A 25,064-nucleotide genomic window follows, 5' to 3' on the forward strand; every position below is an offset into this window, starting at 1 on the left:
GAAAAAAGAAGAAAAATGTGGTCACTCGACGAGATTTTCAATTTGAATTTCTATGGAATAAGCACGTCGCGGATTCCTTTGTGTCATATTTCCGTACAAGTATGCATGTAAATAGAGTTTATATAATGGTATTGCGCGAATACAGGAGCACTTAATAAACTGGATTATGATGAAGCTTAAAGAAGAGGAATCTGTCATTCTATCGATCCATCGATTTTACGATTTTACTTTCCTACGAAAATATTTTTTATTTTCTCTCTCTCATCTATCTATCTATCTATCTATCGGTATAGATATATTAATTCAAGTTTCGTTAAAATAAAAGTTGGCAAAAGCGTCGTCGACGACCTAGTTTGCCTATGTAGCATCAAATTCCACTACTTATTGCTAGTAACGGACGTTCGATATCTGCTCTCATCGTCGATAGCGGCCAGCGAAACAACCGGAACGACGATTCTTCCGTTGAGCGCGAAACGTCGCTTCGGTTTGATCAAAGCCGCAACGTTACGTAAGCTTTGAGAATCGGTCGATCTTTGCATGCTCGTCGATCGTTGGTCCACTCCTCGAACGCTGTTTCCCAGCGATCCTCAGACCTTCGTAATTACTGTCGTTTTAATGATGGCCCATCGTTCACACCGGCGCGGCGACCTAATTCCCGAGTGCTTTTCCCACTCGATCCTCCAAGCCATCGCGTCGTTTCACGTTCTCTCGCGTTCTCTCTTCTTTTTCGATCGGCGAGCGCAGGATGATTCTTTTTAAAAGCTCTCGATCAACCGGTGCTCGAGATTGTTCAATTAGCGCGATAATTAAGCCCTTGCCCTCGGCCCACTTTTACTTTTTAAAACACTTTTTAAAAGATGGCCCGTTGTTGGTCGATATTTATCGAATAGCGGCACACGGTTATTTTGGAAAATAAACGAGGTCGCGTCGATACGTCCTCCCTACAATCGACCAATCATAGAGATACGCAAATTCTTTATAAACGACGATTAATAATAATAATTTGTTCGATTTCGATGTGGATCACGCGATACTTTGCTATCGTTACAGTTACAGTTTTTCAATACGCTACCCCCCCCCCCCCTTTTAGCATTATACGCTATTTATTATTATACGCTAATAGTGGCTAATAACGCGGGAAGTTATTTGCTCGTCGATTATTCGGCGATCGTTTAGAAGATGTTAATCGACGAATCGGGTGGGTGTGTCGGAGCGAAGGTTGACAGATTCTACGCGCTTTAAGATAAGAGGGGAATGAAATGAAAAGGAAACGAAAGAGGAAATAAGAAAGCCACTGGGTGATCGAGTTCGGAAAACTTGTCGCGCGTATCTGGCAAAGTTTCGTCGAAATATTTCAAAGGGAAACAACGTTGCAGTCACTTTTCACAGTCGTTGTTCCTTTTGTTCCATCGATATGCCTATATGTGGAAGGAAATCGACGTCCAAGTTGCGACAAATTCACCAGATTCGCTCGAAACTCTGCGAGTAATTCGAATTGATAAATGACTCGTGATACGCCCGCATACATCCATTTTGCATCGAGCTTTTGTCGGAGTTTAACGAGCCTCCATTCGATCTAGCCTGCCAGGAGAAATTGCGACGGCGGTCGATGAATTAGGAATTACGAACCGTGTAATAATTTTGCAACTCGTCGTCCATTTCCTCTCTCCTGCATATTCCTGCGTATTTCTGCATATTCCTGATTATTCCTGCTTATTCCTGCTTATTCCTGCTTATTCCGGCTTATTCCGGCTTATTCCTGCTTATTCCGGCTTATTCCTGCTTATTCGTTGTTACCGAATAGACATTTGATCGGTGATCGAAGTCGTTTCTCCTTTATTAGGAAAATAAAACATCTTTGATATCTCGTCTGCTGGCTGCGTTTCAGTTTTTTCAAACAAGTTGCCGCCGGTGTGTTACGATCGTACTGTAATCTCCTATTATATCGCGAAATGTCTAATCGAGTTATAAAGCGGCGGATCTCGTAACGATAGACGTTGTCGTAGAAACGATCGCTTCTTACCGATTAAATCGCGCAGCACGCGTTCAAAACCAATAACGAGCGATCGGGCGAGAAAACATCGGCCATAAAAGGCTGACCGTAACAGACCGATAGCTAATAAGTCTGAGTAAAATAAGTCGTTCTTTACGAAAGCGAATAGCATCCTTTTCGTTCTTATAGAGGTAGAATCGCTGGATATCGAGTTTCTTTCAGCTTCTTGCAAATTAATCGAAGCATAGCGCGAGAGTATTCATAGCGCAAATTCATAGATTTTTGTGAATCAGAGTTGCTCTTTATTCTTGGCGATTGGAAACGTTCGTAAAGAGAATAAAGTCGTATCTTCTGGGAAATAAAGTACCGCCGTATGCATCAGAGAAATTATACCAGAGAAAGTGCTCTTTTAGGATCGGTGTATGTCCAGATCGTATAAAACCACATTCGCGCAATAATCACAAATCAGGCTCGCAGAACTGGAACTCGACTAATTTCCAACTTGGTCGTCCCCCTTCTTCTACAAACATTCCCGGGGAATTATCGGACGTGGCTGTTGGAAGGACAGGGAAGCGCGCAGGGTAGAATGGTAAAGTCGGTCGGTTCGTGTCCCAGAAGCCGTTTCGTAGCGATCGTGCCAGCCGAAAACCCGGCGCGAGCGTGTCGCGTTCCGTGTGGCTAGGGGGTGGCGTCCGCGCAGGGGATGCCAAGGTGCAGACGCCCTCGGTGCTGCCGCCAGCTCAGCGGAGACTAGCGGAAAGCGGGAAACCTGTTCGTCCACAGTTCATCACGGCCTCGCAAGCCGTTCGAACGGACACACGGCCTCGTCGCGTTCCGTCATCGCCGATCCATCTCGTCAACAAAATCCACGGCCTCGTATCGCCAACTATTTTCTCGTCGTCGAACCGCCACCTTCTCCAACCTCGTGTTTGTCGAATCGATCGTCCCAACGAGCACCGCGACCGATCGTTAGCGTCACGTGTCCTGACAATCTTCTCCTTCTTCGAATCAAACGGATCGAAAGGACTAAACAGTTGTTTTATTATTATTATCGATCGGCAGGTTCAACCGACCGATCTAATTTTCGACTGCCATACCGATAGAGAATTCTGTTCGATGAAACGTTCTCGTTCGGCGGTAGACCGGTCGATTTTTGGTCGGACCTGCGGCGGATAGTCACGATGACTCGTTGAAACGAGCTGTGACAAGGGAGCCGAGCAGATTCGAAACACGTGGCTTGAGTTTAGCCGCGGTTGTTGTGCGATTCGCTGAATCCCGAACACACAAGCCCCCCCCGATACGTTATGTCAGCGAGTCGTATTATAAATTGTCTTGGTCCGACCTGAGTTGGACAAATAACGTAAAAAGAAAACGATAATAAACGATTCGTAATCTCGTTCCTGATTAAAGAGTAGAATAAAGTTTACAGGTCTGTTTGAAGGAAGGGAAAACCGAAGAGAAAAAGGTCGGAGCAATCGATCGGATTCTAGATTGGAATTTAAGATCAAAGAGACTCGTCCAAGAAACATCGCCAAAGTTGCCGTGGAATGGCTCTCTTACGTTAAGATCGATCGTGTTAGAAAGTGCGACGGAACAAAGTGTCGATGTAGAAACTGCCGCCAAGTTGATTAAAAGTGAGACAGAAACGAGTTCGAAGAATCCGTTAACGAAACGTTGACCGGGAACAGAAGGACGTTGCAAGAGCGAATCGAAACGAGAGCTTGCCGTCGGATACGATGACGCGCGATACACGTCGGGAATCACAGCACCTGTGGAACCTCGAGGTAAACCGTTTTCCTTTCTACATAGGTCCTATCCGTTATCCGATTCGCCTCGAATATCGCATTCCCTCGAGCATCGATCGAATCGAATATTTTCATCGCTTACTGCTGGTACATCATCTGCAATTACTTCTTTCTATCCTATCTCTATCCGATACCAAAGTATCTTTCACTTATTTTTAACCACGCTATCTTCGTTCTAATATTATACGCATAAATCAACGATTCGATCGTTTCGTTCTTTACAATCGCCATAGTCGCGTATGCAGGTCAACGATGCAAGTACATCGCGTACGTTTACACGTTTAAGGAAAATTTCAATTTGCGAAAATCTATAGTATACACACACGCGCGCATCTCCGGTACTCGTTTCTCTATTTTCGATAGAAATTCCATTTCTCTTCGTAAAAAGGTGTACGTAGCGAAAGTAATCGAGCAGAGCCGAGATGAGACGGAAAATTGCAGCCAAGCGAGATTGTTGGAAAAGCACGATTCGAAATTTCTATATTCTTGGCGATGCGAACAAGACGAACAAAGGGAAGAAGAGGTGTCACAGAAGCGTTAGGAAACGAACGTTTCGACGTCTTAGTCTCAGTCTGCTCGATTTACCAATGTTTCTTGCTCGTTCGAACGCCAGTAGTACAAGCGCAGCATACGTCCGGCGTTCCTCATAGTATGCAGTAACGAAGTAAAATTTGATAAAACCGAGCTGATCCGAGACTGCATTTTTCCAACACGAACATTTTGTCAATTGTCAACATTTTACCAAATGTTCGAAAGATGATTACCAGTCACTTGGACGTAGCTGTTGTTTTATCATCGTTACACGAATTACCTCGATGACGTTGTTATACTTTCGGTAAATACAGGATTATCCGAACGAATGTATCGTGCATTTAAAAGGTAAATCCAATGCTCGATACTTGCACGATGGAATAAAGTATCGCGTCGGAGTATAAACCGTTGTGCTTGTTAAAAAGTACGTTGAAAAACGCGTAGAAATTTTACAGCGGTAAAGTTAGGAAATTATATAAAAGTATCTTAATTTTCTCAAACAAACGATACGAATAAATGAATTTATCGGTTACTACACGTTTAACGTGTATACATATGTAGAGATGTGCATAATCGTGCATAATCGTGCATAATCGTGCATAATCGTGCATAATCGTGCATAATCGTGGATAAATCGTGGATAAATCGTGATTCTACGTAAAAGGGGGTCGCAGCTTTGCGCCCTCGGCCAAGTGCAGAGGACCAGAGTAGATCTATAATAGTTCCAGGTTGTTTACACTGTGCCGTTACTAACGCTACTTACACCGTTGCGCTTAACGAGTTAGACCGCGAGTTGGTCGATCGAGTTAATCCAAGTTAATCTGTACCGTTAACCGTAACGACGATTTAATAATTCTTTGCCTGTAATTGCTTTCGTTAATAACATCGAAAGCCGAAATGCAATTTACGAATAAATTTCCCGCTGCGATTATATGGCCAGATTAGTGGGACGGTGCGGTTCTCAGGTTGTGCTTTGTTTCCAGAAACTGCGAAGCGATGTCGATCGCCGGCCAAAAGCGACGTTGAAATTGTACGGCAGATTCGCGTGATTTTGAAATATCGTTGGATAGATTTAATGTAGTTTTATTTGAAATAAGCTATCGAGAGGGAAGGTGAAAAATGAACGAGTTTAATCGACCGAGCGAACGATCGATCAATTACCGATGAGAAGGTGGAACCCGACGTTGAGGAAAATATAGTTGACGATAATTAAATCCTAATGGGATTTAATTCGCATGGAGGGAAAAGGGTATTTTATGACGCGAATCAACCGTGTCGCTAAATTAAAGTAGTAAATTATCTTTTCAATTACTTCGATCCAAAGAAACAAACAGCAACGGAAGAATAAAACGACTGGAAAGATCGGATAGTGTCTACATATGTATACCATTAATACCATTAATAATAGAAAATAATTCGAGTAAATAATTAAATTACCAGTCTGTAATAAATTAACAATTTTTATAATTTAATTTTGGAGGAAACGTTCAACGAATCGCGACCAACGATATTTGCTTTACGCTGCATATATCGGTGGTCATCTTGCGATCAGCGTTCGTCATTTGTATTTCGTCAAGGTATTGTTCCAGCCAATTCCCTCGTAATCCCGTTTCGTTCGAAATTTAATTTTCTCTACGACCAGAAAGCACGTACGAATTTTGTAAAACCAGCGGATACGCACGTTTTACCAGTACGAGATAATTTTTCGTTATTTTTCACATTGCGCGATCGCGAATTTACCCATTATGTTTCATCCATCTATTATTATTACTATGGTTGACAAATTATAACTATTTTCGATTACAGCTATAAAAACGGATGATATTTATTCGCCCGTTGGGCGAAAGGCTCAACTTAATATTATTACGAATCGTGCAAAAATCCTACCTACTCTTGCGCGCAAAAATATAGCATACATAGGATGAAAGATATAAATCAAAGACTTTGAACACTTCTCGCACATTATAGACTGAATAAAAATACGAATAAAAATAAGTAGTTTGTACTTTTAATGCGCCACGTTCGATTCGTATCAACGACGGAACAAAGTTTCGTTCAATTCTCTTTTTCAATTTCAGACTCCGAAGATGTGGAAAAATCGCGCGGAGCTGTGCCTCGTCTCGTCCTTGCTCGAGCAGCGTGAGTCGCAGAATGGAAATGCAACCGTGCAACGCGCCGCCTGCAACTTGTCCAACGAATCGCCTCGAGAGTCTCTCGGTTCAGTCCCGAGCGCGTATAAGACGACCGTTGCTCGAAACAACAGCATTCACCGATGAATCCGACTCTGTCGTCCTTACGATTCGCGTTATCTCAGGAAAATGGCTGACTGCGAACGGTGAAACGTTCAAAGCAACTTGCATTCGATATCATTCGTTAGCCAGCTAAAGCAAAGTGGATTTCCGTGCTCCTTCGATGGCCCGGCGGAATCGTAACGGGACGAAGCGAAAAAGTGGCGAAAAACGCAGCAAAAGGGAACAGCTGCTGCGAGAAAGATGGAACTAAACGAGACGATGGAAGACGATTCGAACAACAGCACCGATCTGTCGAGTCTGTCGAACGTGTTGGTCGATACTGGTCCATCGAATCGTTCTACGAATCCCTACCAACAGCAAAATGGCCACGAATTGGAACACGTGATTCTTCTAACGGCGAAAGCCATGGTAATGGGTTTCATCATTTTGTGCGCTCTGTTCGGCAATCTATTGGTGATCGTGTCCGTAATGAGGCACAGGAAGCTTCGCGTAATTACCAATTACTTCGTGGTCTCGTTGGCTTTGGCCGACATGTTGGTGGCCATTTTCGCCATGACGTTCAACGCGTCGGTCGAGCTGTCCGGAAGATGGCTGTTCGGCTATTTCATGTGCGACGTGTGGAACTCGCTGGACGTGTTCTTCAGCACCGTTTCCATTCTTCATCTGTGCTGCATCAGCGTGGATCGATATTACGCGATCGTGCAACCGTTGGATTATCCATTGATCATGACGAATCTTCGACTGAGCACCATGCTGAGCGTGGTTTGGTGTTCGCCGACGGTGATGAGCTTCCTGCCCATCTTCGCCGGCTGGTACACCACCGAGAAGCATCTCGAGTTCAGAAGGAATTTTCCGGAGGTGTGCGTGTTCCAAGTGAACAAACTCTATGCCGTGATCAGCTCGAGTGTCAGTTTCTGGCTGCCTGGAATCGTAATGATCGCCATGTATTACAAGATTTACCGGGAGGCTGATCGTCAAGAGCGAATGCTCTATCGGTAAGTATTTTCTTTCTCGTTCGTTTAACGCGCTAAGGCAAACAGCCGCGCAAAATTATAGTTTACAGTGGCTACGAGTAACATTACCCATAGAGTATCGTTCGAGGAAGATAACGTTGAAACGAAATTCGTATCGCGAGTCTTTTTTAATTCTTCTCGTCATTTAATTCTCTCTTTCTATTCGAAATATTCCGCCGGTTATGGCATCTTCTTTCGACTTTGCCAGACAACGATGTGCGATAATTGGCCAAGCAAACGCCGCTCTCAACTACGCACGTATAGACCGCGAAGATTTCGATCGTGGAAAAGATATTCGACGAATTTCCGCTAAATCGAATCATTCGATGGAACAACTCGATCGTAATTTTCCAACTTTCATCCTTCTTTCCTCTCGTCTTTCATCTCATCTCGTTATACGCTTCGCCGTTATTTACAACTTTACCTCACCGTTTAATATCTTTGAATTTGAAATTTGTTCGGCCTCTGCCTAGCAACTACGTTGTGAATTTTTCGAATTTAACGAAAAACTAGACGAATACTTTAGTTGTAATAATAACTAATAATCTTTAGTTTTCAAAGTAAACTTTAAGCTTTACGCGTGTTCCACTTTCATAAAATTCGTGAAACTCATAATTGGATGAAATTTTTCATCGCAGGTATACGATGCGCAACACCGTCGACTTCTCCACTCGTCGTTCTCCACTTTCTAATCGATATTCCAACGTGCTCTCGATCTCTTTCGAATCTCACGTATTTTCAGTTCTCTTCGGTCGCCATTACATTACGAGATAAATCCATTTCTAGATTGAAACGGCTCATCCTGCTTGCAAGCCGGCTTCGACCGTGCACAATATGTCAATTTCGAGGATAGTCGCGCTAACAAAGTCGACTAACAAAGGACTTGTTCTACCGCTGAAACGCGTATTTGATCGGTTCTTTCGTCGTTTCATCGTATTCTCGTCGTAGCAACTGATTCAAATATCTCTTGGCAAGGTACATCAAATTTATGAAACGAGAAATATTTTGCATTCTACGAACAATTGCTTCCGCGCTGCTTACAGATATGGTATCAGTAGCTGCAGCGATCAAATTTTCCGATTTGATTTTTCTCGGTAATGGGCGAAGCAGGTTGTTTCTCCGCAAAACTGTTCGGCCGAGACGATCGTTTCCTGACGCTCGACGACACTTTCCGCGTCGGTGGCATCGGAAATATCGGAACGCGGTGGCTTCTCTCTTTTTCCCGTCGATCGGCAGTCGTCGGAAATTGGATACGTCGACGCGAATGTACCAGTTATCTCCAGCCGAGAACATTTATGCATCTTGCAAGAGTTGCTTGATTCGGAATTAACGTCGCGTCGCTTCTCCGATATGTGTACGCGCTGCTATGTACACCGACACACGAAAGTCTACGCAGCTAGTGGTTAACGAACGCGTTCGAACGATCCTTGTTATATCGGCAAAATTTCAAAGCAATCTCTCTCTCTCTCTCTTTTAAAGAAAATATATTTTATAGTTATTTATGTACAACACATATATAGAGTACATAGGGAAAAAGGAATTTATAAATACGATACGTTGCCTCTAATACGAGATGAAACTTGAATTAAAAGAGAAATAGGAGTATAACGTTTGCTTGGAAAAATAAAATTAAGCGATCCACGTATAAAAGACAGAGTAAAAATTATTTCGAATCAGGATCGCTGTTCCTCTGCCTACTCGCGACGCAGAACGATTTCACCCATCGAGATACGAAACAAGCAAATAACGAACGTTCTCTGTGTTCGGTCGGCACCGTTGCTTCGTCCAAGTAGAGTAACTTACCAGAAAGGAAGAGGAAAAAGAAAGAGAAATAAAGAGAGGAAAAGTATCTCTTAAATTTTGTTGCTTAAACGAACGCACATGTTGCCAGCACCGCGTTTCCTTTATCGCAGACAAATGGCGGGCAAAAGTTGATTCAACGAATTCGACGTGCTTCGAAAAGCTTACGTACGACCTTACGAGCTTACGGTGGTTTACGAGGTAAATTAACGCTAACGAGGCTGTAAATGCCGACATTGTGAAAAATTTAACGAATAAAATACAGATTCTAAAGGAAATAATTTATCATTAGGACAAAAATACGAGATACGATCCTTCGTTTCTCATGGCGAATAATTATCGTATAGTCGGGGATATCTTTACGCTTTCACGTTTCTATCAAGCATTCTTTCAGAGATTTACGTCGTTCAGCGTTGTTCAGCGTAATCGTTCTAGCAACGAAACCACCACTACCATCGCGTCAAAGACGAGACGGAGGAGTCGGAGCTTGCAAATGGAAAGGTTAGGACGTCATGGACGAGCAGGGACGAGGGTTTATGAATCGATCCTGGAATTCTAGCAGCCGAAGGCAGATGCCTTTTGGTCCGCTTCTTACGTTCTATGGCAATGTTAAACACGTTCTTCGAACTCGTCAACTTTTCTTCGACGAAACGAGAAAATCGAGCATACCTGTATTTGTTCGATTATCGATCGGATGAAAACATTCTTCGTCGAGCTTCTACACGCGACGATACGAAACAGGATCCGATACTCTGATCTTCGACTAATTTTTAAACTCAACTTTCTCGAAAGTCAGGCTCCTGTCATCCGTCCACCCCAATCTAATCGAGACTTACTCAAACATACGTATATCGTTTTCAGTTTTCAATTTTCAGACTCGCTTATCTCGAAAATAAAGTATCCTTGATTTTCGTCTCATCTCGAATCACAGAATCATCCTCGCTTCGTTTGTACCACGAATATAGGTTCGTGGTGTGCATACGTTACGTTGTTAACGATTGAATATACGTATATCGATCGAGGGATAAAAAGACGATTTTAGAATTGTACTCGTATTTTGACGGTTAAGTTATATCGGCTTTAGAATAAAGTTTTTGTTTTTCGACAACCACTCGGATAATCCGACATCGTAGAGAAATATCGCATAGGAAAAATAGAGCGCAACGAAGAGTGCGAATTTTTTCTATATTTCCAAGCTTGTTCACAGTCAGAATGCAGTTAATGTAACTGCATTACGCTTTCTGTTCTACGATTCTACGATCGTGGTAATCGTGTTTCTTTCACATAGTGTACAAAAATTGATATAAAACTGCCGTGCCGTGTGCTGCCATCGGCTCTTTTCCAACCTACTATATACGTATATTTAACGATATCTGTGCGATCAACTATCGTTTCATCGACAACCAACGATTCAACGAGAAAACATCCGAGACATTTTAATAGTTTATGACTCGTTTTATCGATTTCGAATTGCAGATCGTTCTACTTTTCGTCAATCGGTGTTCCAAAAATCGAGCTTCTACTTTCAGCTTCCTATTACAAATCCATCTCCCCGATTATATTTTTCAGAATAGAATTCAAATAGCAAAAGCTCGCTAGAAGCTTCTGGAAATCAATTTCCTATGAATAGGTAAAAAATTCGCCATTTGAATAGTAGCAAGAACATACAGAAACAAATACAAATAGAAGTCGAGGTAAATGCTTGAACGCGCATATAGATAATAATAATAATAACTATTGAACGTATTCTTCGCAGGTTTTCGATTTTCGAAACGCTCTCGAAAATTCAGCGTCTCAGCGGTTCTCGAGCTTCGATGCCGGGGAGTCGAGCCAAAGTGCTGTTTAACGTCGTGGCTACGAAATTGCCGGCGATGAAATTTTTAAAGGGTCACGCGTCATCGATTCATGGGCATTCTCCATGCGACGACGAAAGTCGTGCGTCGTAATGACGAGCTCGAGCATGTGTATCGAATTTATTTCGCATGGAACTCGATTCGATCTATGAGTGGGGGGTCGTTCGTCTGGCTAGTCTGGAAAGCAACGATTCGCCAGCGGAGGAGGCGCTGAACTTTGTCGAGAGAAGCAATCCGTTTCTTCTTCCCTTTCTGAGATCTTCTATCTTGGATATTTTCTAAACGATTATTACAAGCATCGTTGGATATATGTAATTTTGTTTCGACGTTCTCCTACTTACTTTACTTTATTTTAAGGAATTAACGATTATTACTAATATTATTAGATGTTTCAGACAATTATTAGAAATTATTACGAATATTGCCAAGTTTAACAAATTAAGAAGTTTATTGCGAATATTATTAGATATAAAAACGATTTAACGAATTAATTCGATCAATTAACATCGCGTTCATACTCTGTAAATTCCCCCATTCTGTACGAAGCGAATGGAAAATTGTATAGTTGGACGATAAATCGAATCGTTATTTTTAACAACTTTGCTAACCACGGCCGAGTTATAAGTTTCTACAACATATTCGTTATTTTAACAGCGGTGTTGGCAGAAATATTTAAACAAGTTTTAGATAAAAAAAAAAAAAAGAAAAAAAAATTGCGCGGTGACACGGCTAGTAGCTCTACAATTTGAAGAAGTTTGTTTCAATGAAACGTACTCTCGCGAATATTTAAATAACATGGATACCGTGAATTGCTGTTCAACGCGTACATAATAAATGGTTAAATTCTATCGAAAGACCAGTCGAGATTGTACAGAGATTGCACTAATAAAAAGCTATAAACAAAGTTACGAAATGTAGATCTTTCTGCGTCCAAAAAATCATTAATCTTTTATAGCAACGACATCGTATTTCGATTTTCTTCGAGTTTACGACAACCTGTAAAAATATCACGTCCATCTGTATTTCCAATTCCTAAGAATTCTCAATCTGCTACAAATACCGTGGCGCCCTAGTTTCTAAAAATGTTCACAATCCACCGAAACAACGTGCTACGCATCCTGCAACTTTGAAAAATGTCCATCCCCGCTCAAACGGCACCCGATCTTTGCTCTCAATTTCTAAAAATTCCCAAATAAAGCATCTACCTCTCTGGTTTGTATGGTCTCGCTTCCTCAGCGACGAACCATCTTTGAATCGTCAACAGAAATACCCCGAATCATCTACAACTTGGAAACGCTTCGAATCAAACGATGTATCCAACATCGTAAGTATAATATGCGCGATAATAAATGCAGCGATGTAAAAATACTCTTTTCGTAGCCGATGTACATGAAACGTTTTCACTGAAAATTTGAAACTTTATCTTTTCCACCCTCTACGAACACCACGATCTCCTTGCTTGCCCTGTAATACCCAAAACCGCTCATCCACTCCTAAATCATAATCTCTTTAGAAACTCGTCCCTTAGAAAAGCCATTCCTCTTATCCTTCTACCCTAATAAAAGTGATCTACATCTCAGATTTTCCAAGATCCACGAGTTTCGTTGAAACGCCGTCCGAAATTTCACGAAGCCTCTCGACGGTATTCTCTCTCGGCTGCAAGCCTCTTCGTGACCTTATCTATATATACATATATGTGTATGTGTGTGTGTGTATATATATATATATATATATATATATATATATATATATATATATATATATATATATAGAGAGAGAGAGAGAGAGAGAGAGAGAGAGAGAGAGAGAAGGAAGATCGGCACGGTATCGATGCTAAAGTCTACGGCTAAGTGGCTTGACTCGAAGAGGAGCGCTCTTTAAATTCCGTTCGAGGTTCGAGCGCGTTGTCCCGTGGCCTTTTTGGGTCAGCGCAAAATTTATCGAGCCGTGTCGTCGTTGAATAATAAACGCCGGTGGAAACGGTTGCTCTTGAATCTATTATTTCCCGTTTGTTCTCTCTTTCTCTCTTTCTCTCTCTGTCGATTAGCGACTCTCGATCAGCGATGGCTGGTTCGAGTCTCAATTTCCAAACGATTTCAAGGTTCTGGTAATTCGGCAGGTAGAAGAATAAACCATCGCGTATCGTTATTAGTCGAAACTCTCGCAAGATTCGCTTTCGAGTTTCGAAGTTAAGCGAGTCTGGATGGAGTCGTTTACGTACTCAAAGCGATCGGAAGTGTTTCTGTGCACATGTTTATCCGTGTGTTGGCGGTGTCGGTCGATCCGTTCGCCTGCACTTCGTAAACGGGGATGCGGCACGTTTGTGGAAAACAGCAGGCCGTCGTTGGCTACGTCCTACTCCCTTCCATGAAACTTTTATCGTTGACAAAAGCAGGAACGAAGGGAGAATTGCGACGAAGCGAAACGTTTTCCGCAAGTTCTTTTTTCACGTCGTCGTTGGGCTATTATTAATGAGATCTTTACGCTCCGCGTGAGTTGATTCCGCGTGTTTTCCCCTTCAAATCTAAATCAAGGATAGGCTGATGCGCCGATTTTTTCCTAACAAAACGAAGACATTCGATAAATTCGATTAAAAAAGATAAAGAGAGAGAGAGAGAGAGAGAGAGAGAGAGAAAGAAAAGAAAATTGCGCTCGTTAGGTGGAATCGGTAGAAACTATTCTCTCAACTATTCTCAAACGAGACGATTTCGATGAAAAGTGTCATTCTATATTTCCAACATACTCGTTAAAGAAAAATCATGCGTTGCTGACACTTTGCGAAAACCAGAGATCTAAATTAGGGGGATAAATATAAAACGGGACAAGCAATTGTAACGAGTCGTGGAACGTTCGCGAAGCAAAAATAAGAAAAATCTCACGTCCGTGTGAGATGGGCGATCGATGCGATACAATGGAAAAGCACTTATCGCGACTGAAGTCGAGGGGCAAGCCGCTTCTGACGCTTTCTTTCGTTTCTCGAGCTCCTATCCAAGATCCTATCCATAATTTACGGACACATTTGCTCCCCGGTGTTTCGTATTTCGGAATGCTTTCGAGTAGCCTCGACGCGTCTCCTTCGGGCTTAACGAAAATCTTGGATTTATAGCTTTAGCGAGAGAGCCTACGTCTCGCGCGATACTCGCGACACACTAGTTCGGTTACGCTTCTCCTCAAACTCTCTTCGAAGAATGATTCCTTCCTTCTCCTCCCGATTCTTCTGCTTCCCGCGTTTCTTTTTTTTTTTTTTAATTCACGTTCGCGGGAAAGATCGAACAATTTGCACTTGGTGTAAAATTGCACTTTTCAATCGCATCCTGCGTGCAACGGTGTAATCTAGTCGCATTTATTAACGGATTAATCGGCCTATTTTGCGTATGCACCCATAGATTCGGTATCACACGGTTATTACATTCGACTCGCTGTAACGCTGTCACTTCAAACAGCACACCGTTAGCCAGCAAAGTAATTACTCCACTGGGAACGTTATTAAGCGAATCACGTTTCCACTACACCATGTTTATTAATATCATTTCGTCCGTACGTAGACGATTTGCTCGACCGATTAAACGTGGAACGTTTAAATTCGACGATTCCGTAGAAACACGATTATTCAGTTTAAAGTTAAAAACAACGTCCTTCGAATCGTTATTTGAATATAGTATTCGATAAAGTAAAGATTAGCAACGAATTCATTTTAATACGAACCGAATTTAACGCAAAGTTGAATTTTATTCGACCCTGTTTTAAAATGGAAACAAGACGCAGGATTTGGAAGCGAAGGAACTTTTTCTCAGCCATGTCGTCGTTCTACGAGATTTAGTAACGTGGATCATCTGGTGGCAGCGAACGCGTAAACCTTTCCGTTTTCGCGAAAACACGACGGTAATGAAAATCGCGAGACCACGATGAAGAGATCCAAAGCGACGAGACAAGAACGTGACTGGGGGTAAATCCTTGAAAATCCCTGGGTAGAAAAGGCTGGAACGAAAGTAATCGGAATACTCGCGAATGCCAGCCATGTATAATATTTCGTTGAATCGCGAGTACCGTCGCTGTAGTTGGAATCGTACCTACGGCGGACGAATCGACGGACGAATCGTCCGACACGAGGAAAAAATCGCATCGAGAGAAGCGGTCGACACCTGTACAAAGTACAGTTTGATACAACATCGTTGAAAAGCGTTAAAAGTGTCTGGGTGTGTGTGCTTATTTCTAACGAGATACGTTCCAATTAAAAGGTCGGAGCGCGATAACGTTACTCATTTATTTATTTGTTACGATATGCCGATATATAAAACTATTCTCCGAAATTGTTTATTTAACCATTTTCGTCAAGAGCAGACGATCGATCCATATAAAGTCAAGGTATACGGCTATAATCTGTACAATTTACGTTTAAAGAGAGAAACGAAACGATAAATGAAATCGGTGTTACGGAATCGGTGGTCACGAACAAATTAAGAGATTTAATTATGCGACTATGCGAGCGTTTCGTATATCCATCTATAGATATAGGATATATGCAGAGGAAAGACACGGTGGTCGCAGAAAGATGCTTCTGTAGTTACGATATTCCTTGATTTTCCACGATTTTCCACGCTTTTAAACATCTGCCACTCGAATGGAGTTGCCGATCCAAGTAGCACAAAGCACTTTCTTCGCAGACGGTGCAACGAGATTATACGACGACGAGACGAGATTTTCATCGTTCGTTGAAAACTTGGATATGCGTGTAAAACCAGAGGGAAAACAACGGGGAGCCGTGGCGCTAATTCGAATTCTCGTGGCGCGTTTCCCTTTGCTGTCGAGGGAAAGAGCAATTTTCCAGATCTGTTCCCTCGTATAGCTGACGCGCTACAAATTTCCCTTTGGCGTAGCAAGGCAGGCAAAGTTTGACTTTGCAGCGCGAACCAGCGGATTTTCGTCGATCCGAAGGGAAATTGAATCGTCGCGACTAAATAAATAAGACGTCGTGATTATTGCGTGTTATCCTCGCCACTAGATATCTACGCGCCGCGTCAGAGCGTTTCGTTCCAGTAAATTGTCGAAAAAGTTTCAACGAAAGCACGTTGAAAGAATCGACATCAACGAGAAAAGCGTGAAAAATATCGCGAGTAATTCGAGAAATTTCGAGAAAGGAACAGACATTTTGCACGTTACGTTTCCAGTCTCTTGATAATTCGAATACGCGAAATTAGGTAGACCGACTGCATACGTACGAGCTTTGTAAGTTGTTACGTTATCGTGCGGAATGTAAAAAACGAAGATACATTATGAGAAAAAAGAAAGAAGGTATGATAGACCAGAAGGTGGCGGGTCTAGACGGTGGACAACTTTTTTTCAACGTTGCTCGTTCCAAGCGAATCGAAATAGGACGAACGACTACCTTGCGTTCCGCTTTTTAATAGATATCGGCGAGAACTTTCCTCGCAAACCGATTACTTACTTTTCTCTTCCCTTCCACCTGAGATCGATGGGAAACTTTTCACCGACGGCCTTCTCCGCTGCCACTCGCATCGCGATAATTTATGAAATTTCCCTTCTCTTTCCTACTTTTTATAGCTCGAACGGACGGAATAGATCACAAACGCCGGCCAGAGACGACGTATTCTCACCATTATTCCCAGCATATTATCAAGGAAATAACGTTGGTCATCGAGGAAATTGAATTTTCGTTCTGTCACCGATTTAAGCGCTCCTTCGTGAATCACGAACGTTCATTTATCGTTTTATCGTTAAATTTAATTAGTCGAGTTGAACGTTCGTCTAGAATCATCTACGCGTTATTTTCTTCGTCCTGCTGATTGTCAATCGGATATCAGCCTCTTGTTCCACCTACCTTCTCCTCGTTTTCTTCAATCTCTTGCTTCAAAAATTATCTTCTATCACATTTATCTTCTCCGCTTTCACAGACGTATTTACGCATACACGGAATACTTAAATCGCGATGCGTTATAAGTCTTGGATCTGCGTCGAAACTCGAAATTAAATCCAACAGAGTTCACAGTTCTGGTATTTCCCTACTTTCCCGATAAAGATTTCGGTTATCGGTATATCCGTGCAGAAATTTATATGAAAATGGAAAAACGTTCTGCCGAATCCTGCCCGAAAGGGGAAACTCCGATCCTGCTTACGTCGTAGCGTCTCGTTGGCAAACACGTTGTCCACGTCGCGCGAGCAAGCACTTTTACCGTCCCAATCTCCTTTACAGCTTTCTTGCTGATTAACCGGACACTTTCACGAGAATCGATGTAAATGTAACTGGAAGCAGTGGTGATGGTAGTAGTAGTAGTAGTAGTAGTAGTAGTAGTAATATCGGAGCAATTGGCAGAGAAACGTTTTACGATAGAGTGCAAATAAAAAGATAGGTGAGAAAAGAGAGTCGATGCAAAAAGCTTTCCGCTGCTATCTTAGTTCTATCAGGCCGTGAAATATCCGCTAAATGGCACTTTAAATATCTTTCCTTATAAAATAGAATAGAAACTAACATATACAGAGATAAATTCAACAACTATGTATACATATATATTGTACGATTTTGTCAGCAAATATACGAAGACGAAACACAGCGGGAATATAAATAAAAAAAAAAAAAAAAAAAAAAAAAAAAAAAAGGATCGTTTAAACTACGAAATCGTAGAGAACGTTGTATCGAAGGGAAAGGTTCGTGACGGCAAAGGAAGTAAGTTCACGGTTCACGGCGGGGGAACACGACATCAAACTTGCTGATAAAACTGGCCAGCGAAAGCTAATGGAGCTTTTGATCAAGGCCCATAGATACCGATTTAAAACCGTGTAACTACACACGGTGCGAGAGCACAGTACCCTGGTCGAAAGAAACGATTCTATCAAAATATAATAAAATAATTAATTACATACAATGCGTGTAAAAGGTTTTTTTTTATAGAGAAAATCGTCCTGTAGGTTGGGGTTAACTTGGGGTTTTGGTCGATAACTGCCCGTCGTACTTGCGTAGGTGGTCATCCTCTATGAAAGAATTGTACAAGTTCCATTCCGTTATTTACATCGAATCGAGCACATTTCCACACTACCTGTCGTTCGATGTAGTACTATACAGTGCGAGCGGAGTTTTATTCATATAAAAATATCGAGTAACATTCGGTACTACAAAGTTATACCTCAAGTTAGACGGCACGTACGTTCGAAGTAACTACAACGAAGCAACGTTTGACAAAGAGAAGTAAAATTTCAAACTTCAAAATTCCAGTATTACGTATTATTCGGTATTCATTTTTTTTTTTCTTTTTTCTCAACACGCCCAGCCACTGACCTACTTTCCTCGTGCCTTTCCAACTGTCTGACTTTTTTAATATCCTTTAATAACGTGATTCGTTCGGCAGTTCAGCTTGATCGATTCGAGACAGCAATCGCGAAAAAGTGTAGCGAACGTAAATACATAGCGTTTGTAACGACGAATGAAAAATTTAGTTCGAGCTTGGTTTATGGTCGCGGTGGGCAAGGAATATCGGAATGATTCGTCTATGACCTGGTTGTGGTAGCGCGAGAGAAACGAGGTCGCTCGTTTCCTGTAAGCTAAGCCGATGAAACAATCGAATCGACGATCGAGTCTCGCGAGAAAACGATAGGAGGAGACGGACAAAACGTCGACACGATCCGATTGATCGAAGTAGCTGCTAATTATCCGAAGCTATCAAATTTGCGCGGCAGACTAATTCCTTCGAGGACGAACGCGTTTATCTCCAATTAATCAACGCCTAATAATCTATCGCCTTACGGAAATCGAGATCGGATCTTGCCTTCCGTAATGACCGTGTATGTATAATAGTCCGGCGGACAAGCTGCGACGGAAGCAAGGAGAACGGAATCGTTGGCTGACACGCCATTAAACGAAACCTCAAACCTTACGGATCTTTTTATAGGGGTTAGGTTGCGGTTAGGTTGCGGTTAGACTCGTTTCGGATCGAACAGACAGTGTTCTCTCGGACAGACAGTTTCATTCCGTGGAGAGAAACGAAGAGAAATCGTTTCGAAGGGACGCGAAAATAAAAGCGAAACAAAGCGAACGAATTAGGGAAACGGAGAAATTAAATGGAAGAGGAGATCGCTTTTTCTGCCCTCTCTGCGTTTTCTCGAACCAGTTTCTCGCAGATTTCTCTCGGCAGTCTCGCCAAGGAAAACAGAATGGTAACGACGTGGCCGATTTTAACAAGTTTCGTTCTCTGGTCATGCCGTTGCTCGCGAAGTTTCCGGCCGTCGAACATAAAACATCGGACTCGTGACTCGATCGGAGAATTTGATCGGTTAACGAACAAAACTCGTGTTCCTTGAAACAACTAGATCGTTGTTCGAGTCTTATCGTGTCTGGATATCTGGCGAGGAACACGAGACAAGTATAAACGATATATGATATAGTAAGTTGGAGGAATCGTTATTAATAAATACGAGTATCAACTCGTAACTCGTCAAGTTTTGCCATTGAGACGAAGGTTCTATAATTTTTTCGTCGACACGTACGGCACCAAACATTAGCAGCAACGAAATAGAAATATAAGGCTAGAGATAGGTTAAAACTAGTTCAGTCTGATCGATACCTTAAACGATCGATCGTAACTCGAATGTAAAAAGAGGAAAAACGTTACAAAGGTCTGGGTATTTGAAGGTTTGAAATTGCGTTTCGTTGAAATAATCTTTGGCACGAAACGACTGAAATTCTACCGACTCAAATAGAATCGTAATCGTATTTAACATTTTTTCTGGGATTATTCTGTACACATGTGGCGACAGCAAATCAGCCCACATCGCGGATGTTATTGATTTTGCAGCGTTCACACACGGCACATCGAAGGAGCGGTCGCTCTTCCAAAGGGATTAATTTCCCGTGAAATTTTATCGACCATTGCCGAAACTCGCGATAATGCTCGTGTGGTCGACCGAGTGTTGTAAGAATCGCATTAGGATTAAAAGATTATCAAAACGAATCGTTTTACGATATCGATGTACAGGCTAACTTTATAATTTTATAAGATTTCAAATAGTATAGCTAACCCTAGCACGTATATTCGCAAGTTGAAACGTTAAATTATAGAGCGTCGGTATATGCGTTAAGATGTGGTCGCAGCGAAATATCGCCAAAGCGTTGCTGCGCTATTACTGTTACTTATTTTTTATTAAAGAAACCCAACTAACAAACCAACTAACGCTGTTCGTCGAATCTAAATTTCTTCGCTCTAGATCGTAATACGATAGATAACAAAAATTAAGCTGATTGACTCGTCCTGAAACGTAGAATTTTTAATATCCAGCTGTGCGAAAGATCGGAAATGCCACGTACGAAATACATACGTATGCGATCGTGTCTCAGAATCGGCGAGTCTCGTAACGTAATTTCTAAGGAAGTTTTAGGATATTTTCTACCTAACGAACGTATTGTTCGATCATTATATATTAAATATCGCATATCTCTATAAAAGGTGTACGCATACGTTTGCCAGTCTGCGCATATTTGTGGAACGTTTTTTGCTCGAGTATACTTGGTTCGCCCGACGGAATATACCGACAAACTTTGGCTATTAAACTCTGTGCATAAATAAACCGCTCGTCTCCCAAGTTCGTGTGAAAGGAGTTGTACTATAAAAAAAAAAAAAAAAAAAAAAACTTTGAGCTAAGTTACCACTTTGTAAAACCATCGTGCTACATGAAAAATTTCATGTTCTGTTACCAGTTTCCAGCAGAAGGAAACAAACTTCTGCAAAGAGAGATAGGGAACGAGGACCGAAGCCCAACCGGAGACGATACGTAATTTGATAACTCTCGGCTTCGAATTTTATCACGATCTCGTGTTCCATGCTAGTTCCATTCTACTTCTATTCCCCTCTGTCGGGCTCTACTTGCTCCGAGTAGCTAATAACGCGCGCCAGAGTAGCTGTATTTACACGAGATTTTTCGATAGCTTCGGTTTTCGTGCTTCCGTCAGCCTGCTCGATCCTCGCGCTGGTGGTTGACAGAACGGATAATCGCCCGTTTCACCCTGTTCCAGTTCAAGGTCCGTTCGCCAGAACGAGAGAAACGCTCGTCAAAGTCTGTCGTTTCTTTCGCGCGTATCATCGAGGATTTCGTAACCACGTGGCGACTGTTACGGTTAACCGTTACGCTCGTGCTATCTCGCATTTCCACGAATATAAATGGCATTTATGACAGTGAGTAGAAAAGTAGCATGTCCGCGCAAGCGAAACACTCGACAAGTGGAAGAAAATATTGCCAGAGCGGTACATCTAAACGGAAACAAGTAGAAGGTGAATTCTTGAACGGAAGAATGTCCCTTTATCCATTCGCTTTATGGTTGCTTCCATTGCAAATCTTGCTTCCATATGGGGAACGCTACGTTCGCGTTAAGGAAACTACGTAGACAATGTAAGAGGACACGAACGATCCCGGAGAAGCAGCAAAGACGTTTTGCAGAAAATATAGTATATTCGGCTACGAATCGGCAATGTCTCTTTTTTTCCCGTCTTTTTCTTCTCGTAAATATCGTCAGGTATAAAACAGCCAGAGAGCGATGTAATTTCGTCAAATCGAAAGAGAAAAGAGAACGTTTTCGAACGACAGACTCGTCTCAACGATAAACACACATGTATACGCGTTGATGTTGACCCGTTACAACGATCTATATTTAAGATCATCGTCCATTCTTTCGATAGAAACAGCTTCTTTGTAAAATAATTTGTATTTGTATCGTATTTGTTTTCACGCTCGAAACGAATCGACCGATGCATAACGCGCGATATATAGGAAAGCGGGGCAAGATTAAACGTCGATACAATCAGCCTGAAATTAGCTCGAATGCGACAGAATGCGTTTCAATTCGCTCGAGATGTCTGGCGAGGGAAATTAGAGCGGTGATCCGAAAGATAAGGGAATGGGAATGGGATTGTTCGCAGTTGCTCGACCAATTTCGAAGAAAACGAGGGGCAAAGTCAGTTTCCCATCCGTAATGAAGCGCATTTGGTTGGAAACGCGGAAACCTCCGCCGATTTCAAAGTTAAACGCGCTCGAGATCCTAGGAAAGGAGCAAAACGGTTGAAAGGAGGCGCGGCAAGGCCAAGCTCGATAAATCGTCGGTTAATTGCCAGTTTGTCGATGTCTCCGTCGTGTATCGGGGCTTAAAGCTTCTTCCAACGATTTATGGCCGCGTTCCGAGAGCTTCAACGAGGAGAAATCGAAAGATCTCCGCCGGATGGCGGACCAACGCTCGTTCCGCTCGATTATCGCGATCGACTATCGCTAAAACGACTGCCAATAACCGATTGCGAAACAAATCGCCAGGAACGAAGTCGCGGTTTACGAGAAACGGTGAGATTATTGCACGCTGCTCGCTAAACTCGTCGCGTGTTTCTTCTTTTTCTCTTTCTCTTCTTTTTCCAGCGTGAATAGAGTTCGGGCGCGAAGAAAAATGGCCTTCGACGTTGAAATAACGCTAGCGAATGAAATGGCGAAGCCGGCCGAGACTTTTCGTTGATTCGAGCCAAGTTAACGACGATAAAACGAGACGGAAACGAAGATAAGGAGGTTCTTTGGAAAAAACCGCAGTCTACAATTTCTCATCGTTCTTCTACATTTTCAGCCGCCTGATCTTCCCTACTTGTATCTAAACGGTGTACGGTTATCTTAACGTTATCTACGAATAAGATTCGTAAAATACCAGATACGTTCGCTTATATCGTAAATATATATTTAGCTTTTGAAGACAATTAACGATATTCTGTATCCTAGCTAAACAATTTTTTAATTTACAAGCTATCTCGAAACAGTCGTAAACGAAGGAGCCATCGTAGCGGCAATTTCACAAAACCGGCATATTAACCGAACGATTAAGTTACAACGTACGACCAGAAATGAAATTAGTTTAAAAGGAGGAAACGTTATTGCACGCACGTGCAACATGGCAGAAATTCTTCTTTAATTTCCACTTTAATCGCGATGTTTTCGAGAAACGTTAGTTATCCGAGTGAAAATTTCCCTCGGAAAGAATAAAGCGGATAGATCGTTATAAAGCAATATGGCGTCATCGTACGATTACGAATTACACAAGTAACTTTTAACGATTAAAATGCGACGGTAGAAGCGTACAGATATTAAAGTAGCAGACAAAGTTACGCGATTATTACGATATGCGGCACAAAGTGATTTAATTAAATCGCATACGCGCCAACGTTTTCGTTCGTACGAAAACAGACGAGAAAGATAATATCGATATTTCATTGAAACGAAAGCCTGTCGCATAGCTTGGTCGTAATCATTTAACGGAAGAATTGTAAACAACAAACGTTCAAAACAACAAAAACTATGTAACGTACTATTAAAGTAACTAGTATTTTCCAAAAGTAGGACGGTCGAACGTTATATCGTTCGATTTTTCAATCGATTCGGATTTTCAGAGTTCTAGAGCGAAATGAAAACACCGATAGAACGTAAGTGTCGTAAATCGATCGATAGATATTCAGGTTTGCATTCGGTTGTTAACAAGCTTGTTAACAAGCGGAAAATATCGATTTCTAGCAGATATATCAGAGGATACGTCGATAGAAAGCGAGCGATTTAAAATTGCGACAACTCTCAAGAGGATCTAATAAACAATGCGTCTCGAACAGCAACTATATAGGATAGAAGCGAATTCCGCCGTTTCAATCGTCACGCGAGTCCGATACACGTTTAGAACAAAAAGACGCATGCCAGAGAGAAGCCATACACGGAACACGGAAGTACAGTGTCATTGTGTCAGTTCAGACACGAAGCTCAACGAAGCTCAACATTCGCAAAGATTTTCACGAAACCCTAGAAAATATGTTCTTACGTTCTATGCCTGTCATTTCCGATCTATCGAACCTTTTTCTATATCTTTTACGAATACGAGCAAAGAAATAGAATTTAAGCAACTTCGATATTTGAATATCCGTTTACATCATCCGATCATCCGGTCACCGTCTGACCCAATATCGACGTCTTTCACTACCCGGCAAGTCTCAAACAAAAGTTCGGTAGGATCTCATTTTTGCCAACATCTTTTATTCGAACGTTCGAATATCCCAATGATATATATATATATAATAATACTATACATGTAATATACATGTATATTTCGCGATTCACGATTCTTCGTTATATACGTAAGCGACGAAGAAATTATCGAAAGAATCGAGAGGGCAATTTAATAGTAGCGGAAACAGCGACGAGTCGCGAATCATAAGCATCGGTAATGGCAGGTAAGTAACAGAAACGACCGATAAAAGGTTAGTTCGTACACGGAGGACAAAGAGAACTATTAATTTTAAAGAAGATTCGTACCTTGTCACTTCGGTGAGATAATTAGTTGACACTCTCCTTGCTTGAAACTCGTTTCGAACAAAAAATGAAGAAGAAAGAAGAAAGGAAAGGAAGAAACTACCATAGAAACGATCTTCCCGATCAATAAATGCTCGACTCAATTTCCAGGATGTCTTTTCGCGAAACGATGCAACAGTTTGCGTTTGATTTGCAAAGCGGCAGTAGGATTCGGTTGGCGATTCGCCAAAAATTCGAACGACGATCCGAGTCCGTGTATCGGAGAACGAAGATAGCGAGAATGGCGAGCCAGGGCATAGTTTGTACAGTGAAATTTGCACGCTCTCGGCGTAGATTGGTCGGTTCGACATCGGCAAATACCGATCTGTTTGTTGCGCGTTCGTTTCGTTCATAGTTCATCAGGACTCGTATATCTCGTTTGCTGAAAATATTCCTTTTGGTTATTTCTTTTGGCCGTTTAATACGCTACAACTGCGTGTTTCGGTTCAATTTAATCT

At 41.9% G+C, this 25,064-nt stretch overlaps 1 protein-coding gene and 1 long non-coding RNA gene across 4 annotated transcripts in view; both read left to right on the forward strand.

Moving 5' to 3' along the window:
* The first annotated feature begins 3,646 nt into the window (after positions 1 to 3,646).
* LOC126924879 (octopamine receptor beta-1R-like) overlaps positions 3,647 to 25,064 on the forward strand; it is a 48,922-nt gene continuing 27,504 nt past the window's right edge. For all 3 annotated transcript variants that reach the window (XM_050739824.1, XM_050739825.1, XM_050739827.1), the window contains exons 1-2: positions 3,647 to 3,777; positions 6,408 to 7,576. In XM_050739824.1, coding sequence (XP_050595781.1) covers positions 6,822 to 7,576 — 755 coding nt within the window. In that variant the 5' untranslated portion in view covers positions 3,647 to 3,777; positions 6,408 to 6,821. The remainder of the gene's footprint in view (positions 3,778 to 6,407; positions 7,577 to 25,064) is intronic.
* On the forward strand, positions 14,377 to 20,490 carry LOC126924885 (uncharacterized). Its single transcript, XR_007713745.1, has 2 exons — positions 14,377 to 17,517; positions 17,581 to 20,490. It is a non-coding gene; the product is annotated as an uncharacterized LOC126924885 (long non-coding RNA).

The sequence above is a fragment of the Bombus affinis genome, chromosome 15 (assembly GCF_024516045.1).
Source record: "Bombus affinis isolate iyBomAffi1 chromosome 15, iyBomAffi1.2, whole genome shotgun sequence".
Lineage (NCBI taxonomy): Eukaryota > Metazoa > Arthropoda > Insecta > Hymenoptera > Apidae > Bombus > Bombus affinis.